This window comes from Rhinoderma darwinii, chromosome 1 (genome assembly GCF_050947455.1).
Source record: "Rhinoderma darwinii isolate aRhiDar2 chromosome 1, aRhiDar2.hap1, whole genome shotgun sequence".
NCBI lineage: Eukaryota > Metazoa > Chordata > Amphibia > Anura > Rhinodermatidae > Rhinoderma > Rhinoderma darwinii.
Window position 1 is genome coordinate 46,334,677 of NC_134687.1, and position 11,396 is coordinate 46,346,072.

An 11,396-nucleotide genomic window follows, 5' to 3' on the forward strand; every position below is an offset into this window, starting at 1 on the left:
GTCCAACTGATTACATTATAACCTTATTTAACCCGCATGGTGAACGCCGTAATAAAAGAAAATTAAAACGCCAGAAACGCTGTTTATTGGTCACCTCATCTCCCACAAAAAATAGAATAAACAGTGATCAAAAAGTGGCATGTACCCTAAAATAGCACCAATAGATACTACAATTCGCTTAGCAAAAAATAAGCCTTCACACCGCTCAATTGACAGAAAAAGAAAAAGTTATGGCTCTCAGAATATGGCGACACAAAACAAATTGTATTATTAACCATCAGTTTTTTCCTTTTAAAAGTAGTAAAACATTAAAAAAAAGATATAAATTTGGTATCACCATAATCATATTGACCCGCAGAAAAAGGTTAAGATATAGTTTTTACTGCACAGTGAACTCCGTAAAGACAAAACCCCAAAAACTATTTTGAAATCAGTTTTTTTCCCATTCCACACCACAAAGAAATGTTTTCCAGTACATTATATGGTACAATAAATTGGGCTATGAAAAACAACAATTCGTCCTGCAAAAAAACAAGCCCTCATATGTCTATCGACTGTTTTATTCAGGGATTCCTGTGCAGAGAATAGCACTGCTACATTACAATCCGTCTTGTCACGCAGAGGTTTTCCATACAACTGCTACGACAATTATAGGTAAGTAACAATACCATGGACCACCATGGAAACATTGTGTTATATAATAATCATGCTTTGTTTTTGGTTATAAAGTCATGGTAACAGAATTTGCCCTTTACAACCACTTATTCCTGGATGCTTTTGTGCTGCTCATCCTAAGCACATATGTTGTGTTTGTACATGTAGACGTCTAGTTTTGTTCTTTCTCGTTATGGTTCCTTTATATCAGAAATTCTATATGGCCTGATGACTGCATTACAAATAAAAAAAGCAAAACACCAAAAGTTACGTTCAAATTTTATGAAACCCCAAAATTTTATATTTTTGGCCCTTTCAGTAACTTATAGATTTTTTTTTTTTTATTCCAATATGTTCCTTATTGAAATAGTCTTACCGTTTTAAGCCGAGGAGGTATTAACTTAACTGGTTACCGACCGCTGGCTGTGTATTTACGGCCGGGATCCTTAAAACCCGCACTATAGACTATTTATGGCGCAGGTTTTAGCTTGCTGCCCGAGTGATCGGGCAGCTGAATGTCTCGGGGACCCTGAGGAGAAGAGAGAAGCAGCTTTCGCTGCTTCTATCTTCTCCGATCTCTTCTACACAGCGCTCAATAAGCGCTGTGTATTCGAATAGAGACAATAGTGCCTGTATTGGTCCCGGTGATCATGTGACTGATCACATGATCGCTGGGATGTCGTTAGTGGCAGACTGCTGCTCGGTCTTACTAGACCCAGCACAGCCCTATTAGTGACAATAGTCACTATGAGAGGGCTGATTTCCCCTGTAACTGGGGCTGCTGTTCAGCTCCAGTTACAGTGGAAAAACATGGTGTAAAAGAAGTTAAAAAAAATAAAGTCCCCCAAAGGCCTTTTCTGACCTTTGAGGGACAGTCCATAATAATAAAAAAATAAAAGTAAAGTAAAGTGCAATTTTTTTTTATAATACACATAAAATACCCACCCCCGACTTCCGGTTCCGGCGCTGGGATGTGAGGACGGAGCTGCATGAGCTCCTGAAGCCCTGATCCCCTAACCCATCTACGCCACACACCCGCAGGATATAAACACCCAGGCATTAGGAGGAGAGGTGGGGGACAAGAACCGGGAGGTTTATGGAGAGATATCTCCTCCGGAGCGGCAGCAGAGAGATCTCCTGTCCGGCCGAGCACAGCACACGAGGTGAGGGGCCATCCAAGATGGCGGCGCCGCTGCAGCCACCACTTTCACAGAGCCGGTCTCAGAGCCCAGAAATTCAGAGGGAAATGCTATCGCCGTCGGTAATGACTGACTCACAGATTGATTATCGGAAGCTGGCAATTGAGGTAGCTACCCAACTGGCCCCCGACATCAGAGAATCCTTAATAGCCACAGTCACAACAACGCTCCAAAAACTCCAAAATGAGGTGACATCTCATGGCAATCGACTAGATGAATTGGAGCAGCGGGTTGGCCTCATGGAGGATGAATCAGCAGGGGCACATACCTGCATTAGAGACCTAATGCGAGATAACACAAAACTCAGAGACCGCTTAGAAGATCTTGAGAATCGGTCCAGAAGAAACAATTTAAGGATAGTGGGACTGCCTGAGCATATTAGACCGCAGCTCCTCCAGGGCATCTGCGAGACGGAGTTACCAGAAGCGCTAGGTCTGACCAGATCTTGCAGAGTGGAAAGGGCACACAGAGTGGGCCCCCCTGGTCCGAGCGCCAACGCCAAAGGAGAGCCGCAAAGCAGACCGCGCCAGGTGATCATGCGGTACTTGGATTACAATGACAAAGAGGAACTTTTGCGCACTTTCAGGAACCGCAATACCCCTTTGCATATAAGGGGGGCAAAAGTCATCCTGTTTGCAGATTATTCGGCAGAAGTCACAAGGCGGCGGAGAGCATTTGGAGGGGTTTGCACCTCCCTCTACAAACGCAAAATTAAATTTCAGCTACAGTATCCGGCCACTTTGAGGATCATGCAGACGGATGGCGCCACCAAGGTATTCCACAATCCTGAGGAGGCGGCATTATATGTAGACAAGATCCCTGGACTTCGGGGCCCTAGACAATCGGGAGAGGAGACGGCGAGTCAAGATACAGGAGGTGAAGGTCCCCGTACACCAGTTTCTACATCGAGGGACTGTACATGGTCAGATATCGCCCGCAATTCCACTTCCTCACCCAAGCAACAACGGGCAGAATCGTCGAAGATGCCACATCGACAACGCTCAGAAAACCGGCTTGCAACCATCCCGGACTGATAAGTATCGCATAGAGGCTCCATGAGCGCATTTGATTGTGCCTTATATATTAATGTGGCAATTGGTTCTGGTGGGATATTATGCCGACAAAATTCCTGCTATAATAGGCATAAGCACTTGTACCCGTGTTGTATAGGAAGCACAACTTATTTTTTGATACTTTAAAAATTAAAATGTTAAGTTCCAATATATCACGAAAAAATGGCGGGAAGGGGAGGGGGGGAGGGGTCACAGACCAGAAAAAAGTGAAGTTATGTATGCCAATTTAAAGTTTGTCTCACAGGAAATGCTGGTGACATTCCTGGATGGGCATTTTGTTGTTAAAGGTTGTGCCAATTTTCTGGCACCGAATGTAAATGTTGTTATTGTAATGTTGGGAGCAATCTGGAGCAGACGCCGCCGGGCGGCTACCAAGGCAGCAAAGCACGCTTGCCTAGAATTAGATATTTATGACCAGTCAATTGTGAACCTTTTCGGAACGCCCACTTTATGCAGCTGACCTCGTGGAATGTAAAGGGGCTTAGGTCCCCTAACAAGAGAATGATGGTACTCCGTCACTTAAAAAAACTCCATACGGACATCGCTCTTCTTCAGGAGACACATTTGGAGGAGAGCGACTTCCACCGCATGAAAAAGTTGTGGGTGGGCCAAGTATACGGCTCTTCAGCTTGTGGCCGTAAAGCGGGGGTACTTATTTTAATAAATAGAAACCTGGTACACGAGGTAATTCATACTGATGCAGATAAGGAAGGGCGACTGCTCCATATTACTCTAAGCACACCATGTGGGGTATTAAGCATTTATAATGTGTATGGACCTAATAGTGATAATATTGAGTTTTTCAATGGTTTGGAAAGGGCCCTTATGTCAGATAATGTCCAGCACAAAATAGTGGGAGGTGACTTTAATTCAGTTTCTGATCACAAGGAGGATAGACGCACACACAGTTCACAAAGCACGGGATCCATTCCAACAGGGGCTCCCAGAAAACAGGACCGAGTGTTGGGACCTCTGATGGAAAGAATACACTTAATAGATCCCTGGAGAAGGGGTAACCCGGATGCCCGGGAATTTACACATTACTCCCACGCTCAACAGTCCTGGTCCAGGATTGACTACCTCTTAATATCCCCAACACTACAACCGAGGCTGAGAGCCGCTGAGATAGGGGACCTAGTGATCTCAGATCACGCCCCGGTACGAGTAGATTTTCAGGAAATATATCCCAGAGGATCAGACTTCATATGGAGATTCCCGGCTCATTTAGCAACTGATGACACCTTTGTGAGACAGCTAAGAGGGTGGTGGTTAGAATACACGTCGACGAATTCAGAACACAGAGATGACCCCTCACTGTACTGGGATACGGCCAAGGCAGTGCTGAGGGGAAGGATAATGGCGTATACTGCCAGCAAAAAACGGGAAATAACACAAAAATTTAATGCTTCTAGTGCTGCACTGAGGGCAACCTATACAGCATATTTGGCACACCCTACATTAGATGCCAGACAGGCCTGGATTCAGGCAAAACACTCTTTTGACGAGTGGGCAGCTCAGAAAGAAACAATATATACTCGAGACTTTGAAGCTACTTTACATAAGTTCGGAAGTAAGGCGGGTAAACTTTTGGCCAATATGGCTCGAGGAAAGCGCTCAGTGCAGCACATAGCGAAATTAAGGGATCATAATGGGCGAGAAACATGCGATCCAATTAGTATTAATTCCATCTTGGCTAAATTTTATGAGGAGCTGTACTCTGATACATCTTCCCTTCCGCTGACAGACACACTGTTAGACAAGGTCACTTTACCGGTCATCTCCGCGGAACAGTTGCAACTTCTAAATGCCAGGGTCACAAGGGGGGAGGTGGATGAGGCAATAAGAAACCTTAAAAATAGTAAGGCGCCTGGTCCAGATGGACTGACCGGCGAATTTTTTAAAGTAATGCGGGAACAGATTACGGAGACTTTGGTCTCCTTGTTTAACAATGCTCTGGGAGAGGAGGGGTTACCACCATCAGCAGACACATCTTATGTGAAATTATTGCTTAAACCTGGAAAGGACCCCCTACTACCAGGATCATACAGACCCATATCGCTCATAAACGTGGACGCTAAACTCCTTTCCAAAATCATAGCTGATAGGTTAGCGAATATAATGCCGTTCCTCATAGCCCCAGAACAAGTAGGTTTTATTAAAGGTAGGTCGGCGGTCACCAACATCAGGACGGTTCTGGCAGTGCTAGATAGAGTACAGCATAACCCATTTCCGGGGGAACATTCGGCTTTACTTTTACTTGACGCGGAGAAAGCTTTTGACAATGTCCGTTGGAATTGGTTGGATGCTGTCCTGGATAAGATGGAAATAACGGGGGCATTCAGGATATTATTACACCACATATACAAAGACCCTAAGGCTAGAATCTCCACACCAGGCTTTCTGTCTAAACCATTCCGTCTATGTAAAGGTACAAGACAGGGGTGCCCGCTATCGCCACTGCTGTTCAATCTGGCTTTGGAGCCGCTGGCACGTTATCTGGCGTCATCCAATTTATATACGGGCATAAGGGTGGGGGAGATGGAGGTCAAGGAAACGTTGTTTGCAGATGACATCTTGTTATTTCTCGCAGACCCCCTTAAAGATGTTCCGCGTATCTTCCAGGCATTGAACGACTTTGGGAGCTACTCAGGGTACAAAGTTAACACGTTAAAATGCCAGTTATTAGATTTGGGAACGCAGGACCCAACATATAGGCGGTCCCTAGCCTCCCTGGATGTTGAGATGGCTAAGTCAAACATTACTTATCTGGGTATTAAAGTGGGTCGGGCACCCAACTCGCTGTATGATCTAAATTATCCCCCCCTTATACAAGATATCCAAGCAGATCTTCTGAGATGGCACAGTCTACCTCTATCACTGATGGGAAGGAGCTGTTTGGTCAAAATGTCAGGATTTGCGAAATTACTCTACCCGCTCCAGACTATCCCACTTCTGGTCAAGCACTCAGATATCAATACACTCAACTCATCATTTACCAAATTCATATGGGGGGGGAAGAAACCAAGAATAGCGCTCACGAAACTCATGATGAGGAAGGCGGAAGGAGGGGTCAATTTCCCTAACATTCGGGGTTATAACCTGGCCTGCTTGAGTAGACATCTGCTAGATTGGAAACACAACACAGAGTTCCACTCCAATACTAGACTGGAGAGACAGCTAGCAAAACCTTGGGATCTCATGGCTCTGGTACACACAACGTTCACTTGTCTCCCAAAGATCGTCAAGAAATCATCTCTGTTACGAGATACCATCATTGCCTGGAAGGTATTGCGCAAACACTATAACCTCTCTTATCGCATTTCAAAACATATGCCCTTATGGCAGCACCCAGAGTTTGCAGCAGGAAGATCTAACAAACTAATGTCAGAATGGAGGGAGAAAGGGGTAGCGACTCTGGGGGATATGTTCCACGCGCAGGATAAGAGGTGGTTAACCTTGCAGGAGCTCCAGAATAAATATGTTTTTGTTCGGCATCAGCACTTACAGTACTTACAAATAGTTAATCACTGTAAAACTAAACTAGCGGATGTAGCGGATGAGGTCCCCCCCAACCTGTTTGATTCATGGTTCACGGACAATCACAGACACTCCATTTCCCAATTATATAGTACACTCAGACCAACACTAGTGAAGATGTCCCCGGGGCAGGCCTTTGGGAGATGGGAAAAACTGTTTAATTTACCAGGCATTGAAAAGCATATTGAAAAAGGGCTGGTGGATTTCAGGGCACACGTGCACAACGAAAACTGGAGGGAAACTCATCTGAAGATCATTCACCAAGCAATATATGCATTTACCCTGGCCCCCTCCGCCTCACAACCAGATAGGAAAACGTCATGCCCTAGATGTAATATCTCAAAGACAGACATGTATCATGGCCTTTGGGCGTGTGCACATATTCAGCCATTCTGGGGGGAGATAACATCCTTATTGCAGCAGGTGGGCAGGTTCCATGGGAATTTAGGGCCAATGGAGGTCTTATTCCATATACAACATGATGGAGAATTAGAAGAGACAGAAACGACACATTTAGCTCCCATGGCCCATGCCACACTGATAGTGGCAAAGAGGTGCATACTCCAAAACTGGCTGGTAGCTGAAGTACCGACTCAGAACATGGTGGTCCAGGGGTTGAGGAAACTGTTTTATCTAGACCGCATTGGTATATTACAGAATAAAGACACGCAGAGCAAAAAATTCTTTGAGAAATGGAAGCTTTTCCTCACAAAATATTTCACCAGTGAAGAACGAAGGGACATCATAGATCCGTTTACGGGAACGTCATGGTACTTGATTGAAGATCTTAAGGGCACTTTAGGGGCACTGAAAATATCACGGGAGTAAAGCATATATATCCACTGGGATTTCTTTATTCTTGCGGACTAGCTGCCTGAGTTGGTGAACTGCTTCACGAAGCTCCAATTGTTATGTATGCTCCAATTTCTTATTTGTTCTGTGTATTGTTTAGTTATGTAAGTTAGGCAGATATGCAAAGTTATGTAACAATGTTTACAGGAATACCCGACAGGTGGGGTTAAAGGAAGGGAAGGATAGAGGAGATAGAGGAGATGAAGGAGGGCTGATAGCCCATGGGGAATAACTTCCAAGATCAAACCTAGTTTGCTGGGAAGCATTCACTATCACATGTTCATTTATACATTTTTTGTAATGTTTATTATTATGGCAATGCATTACTGTATGATTTGTGTTTTTTTTTTTTGTGTGGTGAAAAAATTCAATAAAAATATGTTTAAAAAAAAAAAAAAATACCCACCCCCAAAAAAAACGTTCCCCCCGCCAATTATTGTCGTAAAACTAGCCCTCACCCAATTACCCTAATATAGACATGTAACCGATTAAAATTTACCGTAGACAATGACGATCACAAATAAAAGGTCTATTTTAGGGTAAAACTATGTTATTACCCAAAAAAATAGCTGAAAAGTAAAAAAGCTTATTTTTTTACTATTATTTTCAAACTTTAAGCCTAAAAATTCTAAAATAGCAAAAAGGGTGTGTATAAAAATGATAAAAAAAAGAAAACCTGCATATAAAAAAAAGCCATTTAAGTAACGCGTGCTAAAAATGGCTAAATGGTGTCTGGTCCTGAAGGCTCAAAATAGCCCAGTCCTGAACCGGTTAAAGAGTAACTACACATTCAAACTTTTTATATTACATAGAGACATATCAAATGTTGGATCGGTTGGGGTCCGGGTGCTGAGACCCCCACCGTTGCTAAGCGCCCTGCATCTCAGGCTGTGATCTCCACTCCTTGTAGACGTTCTATGAGATCCATCCTCAGTATGAGAGGGAGCACTGATCACAGTCTGAGATGCAGGGCGCTCGACTGAGCGCCTTCGCTGATATGTTTCAGCAACATTGGGGGTCTCAGACACCACCGATCCAAACTTTTGATACGTCTTTATGACTAACCCGGGTATTTTTAGCCTTATTGACTGGGAAAAATTGAATTTTTTTTAAGTTATAAACACTGATGTTTCTTTATGTAAAAAATTGTTTTGCCATAAAACAACCATGATCAGAGTGTACCGATCCTGCATTGTAATAACTGTCCATATTACCCACAGACCAGTAAGGATCCTGCAGTGTGTGGACTTTCCTGGTAACCCAGATTGTAGCACAAATAGTGGAAGTAGATTTACATCATCATGGATGACAATGATTCCTGTTTGGTATGCTTTGATTAAAAATTCTGGAACTATACATTATTGAATAAACAAGTTATTTTCACTTTGTCTTTTCTGAATTCATAATGCCCCTAGACCATAAGATGTGGCATAAATGAGAAGGATAAAAATAAACTTTTTACTGTACGCATCTTATTGGTAATATTGTATTAGGTCATGTGAAATATAGCACTGCTTCTTATTGTAAATCCCTTGATAATCAACAAAACAATAGGAAAGCAGCACTGCATGATGGAGCCCCTTTTTTTATGCCCAGCGCCCCTGCACAGTCCTGTTCTGCTCTACTACATTAGCAGGAACCTAACTTTTGATCAGCCAATCAGTATACTCTTATATAGTAACATCCTCCTACAATCAGAGATCAGCACTAGGGACTTCGTCAGGCAGATGTAATCAATAAGTGATCTCTTCATCACGACTTGTGTGGCATTCTGGGAAAGTGTTAGGAATCTGGTACTGCTTTATTAAATTCTAGACACTTGTTTGTCATGTGGTTGGGGATTCGGGAGCCAATGAAAGAATCCAATGAACTGCTCCTGAGCTACATTTTGGCCACCCTGGTACAAACTCATGTGACAGTAGAAGGTGGCCTTAGTCAAGAATTTGTGAAGACTAGTAGAAAGCCTGAGGTTGGGGCTGGCGAAGGTGAAGTCATTCAGAATTAAAGCAGAAGACCAAGTTAGAAACAGACCAGGTTGTCAATTAGTTGTCAGAAATAGAATTTATCTTTGCAGAGACAGGAAACAAAAAGACCTTATTGTTCGGGTAGAGAAGCAGTATCCTGAACCAGAATATTAGGTGGAAATGCCCCATGACAAAAAAAGAGGGTACCTTCAGAATGGACTAAAGTCAGTAGTTGTTTTGTACAAGTTATTGCACTGGATCCAGTTTTTGATCTTTTTACTAATGACCTTGTAGACAGTATAAAAAGTAGAGTGTCCTTTTGTGCTGATGACACAATTCTACATTATAATTAAAACACTCAATGATTGATTTCTTCCAATGAAATCTCGACAAGCTATCAGCCTGAGCAGCTAAATGGCAGATAAAATTAAATGTTTCTAAATGTAAAGTAAGGCATCTACTCAATGCCAGGTAGCAGCTGCAAAAAAAAAAAAAAAATGTAAATGTTACGGTTCGTAAAAAACAACAAAAAACTGATCATTCAAATCAGGGGTGCTCTTAGACTACTGGCTGCCTGAGGCAAAGACGTTAAATTGCTCCACCACTCGCCAAATTGGAGACAAAAAATTTCAGGAATGGACTGCATACCTGCCAAAATGCTACTACCAGTAGTGAGGGAAGGGTGCTTTATGAGGTTAAGTCCTCCCATTGCCATGGATGAAGCACCACAAAATAAAATAGTGCTTCTCTGTATATCACTTGTAAGGCCACATCTTGAATACGGGCTACGGTACGACACTGTAATAAGTATATAAGAGAGCTAAAGACGAGCAACTAAAAACACAAAAAGATTGGGAGATCTTCTGTCTTACAATAATCTTTTCAATCCAACTTTGCAACAGACATCATTTACGTGTAAACTAGAAGATTTTCTGCCATCATTATAGAAAAAAGTTCTTCCCAGTAAGACTCAAACATTGGAAAGCCCTACGCAAAGATGTACTAATGAGAAAAATATCAGAAAGCAAAGAGACCGTGTCTCTAATTATATGTGAGAAGTGTTTGCACCCATTGCGGCGGTTTTGCGAAGATTCCCAGGCCTAGGAAAGAGAATGGTTTCTGTTGCATAAATCCTGGATCTCGTGTCTTAATTTCTGCGACTAAAACCTGCAGAGCTTTCCCTCTTGTATTACCAAGGAAAGTCAATAATTTTTGGTTTGGATGATTTAATTTCCTGTTATTAATAACTATAAAGCAGATAAAGTCTAGACTAAACAAGTTTAATATCTATCAACACTAAATTTACTTTGCGGTTGGATACTTTGTAACTTATTCCTGTTACAAGCATACCAGTCTATTAAGACATCTTTCTGAAAACCTCAAAGAAAATATATCGTTCCACGACTGAGATATTGGTACAGGGTCCCAAAAACTCCCCAGATCTTGTGAAAGATGTAAGCGCAGAGTGGGCAGACTCTAAAAGGGTCTTTCCCACCAAATACATTTAAAGGGAAGGTGTCACGGAATTATTATTTTTTATATGTTATTGCTTTTAGTATGTCATTAAAATACATTCTATTTATTTGTGTTTTTGTGTTGTACTTTTTTCTTTCTTTTACTTCTCTATGGGGGCTGCCATTTTTTTTTTCATCTCTGTATGTGTCGATTAACGACACATACAGAGATGGAATACGGCACATACATCCCCATAAAGAATACGAACGGGAGCCATTCCATTCACTATAGCGTACGCCGTCTGTGTGTCAGCAGAGCGAAATCCGGCGCCATTTTCATGTGGACCGGAAGCCGCGGCCGGACAGTAGGATAACTACTTCCGGTCACGGCTTCCGGCCATATGTTCAGACGCAAGGACTAGGAGCGGAGGCAGCGGCGGTGGCAGCGGCGGCAGCAGGAGCAGGTAAGTTATGTTTGCGTATGTGATGTGTGTGTATGTTTGTGTTATACTGTCTGATTACCACTGTATCTAATCCTCCTACACTGTGCATTCGCTCAAAAAATGGCGGCATACAGTGTAGGAGGTTTGAACATTCAACCCCCTCCTTTCTCCTGGCACTAGCCAGGATAAAGGAGGGGGGATTGTGTGAGGACACTAGAGC

The 11,396-nt window shown here is 42.8% G+C and overlaps 1 protein-coding gene across 1 annotated transcript in view; it reads left to right on the top strand.

Moving 5' to 3' along the window:
* LOC142755208 (ADP-ribosyl cyclase/cyclic ADP-ribose hydrolase 2-like) overlaps positions 1-8,680 on the top strand; it is a 106,501-nt gene extending 97,821 nt beyond the window's left edge. The window contains exons 9-10 of the mRNA XM_075860479.1: positions 568-654; positions 8,536-8,680. Coding sequence (XP_075716594.1) covers positions 568-654; positions 8,536-8,680 — 232 coding nt within the window. The remainder of the gene's footprint in view (positions 1-567; positions 655-8,535) is intronic.
* Positions 8,681-11,396: the final 2,716 nt, after the last annotated feature.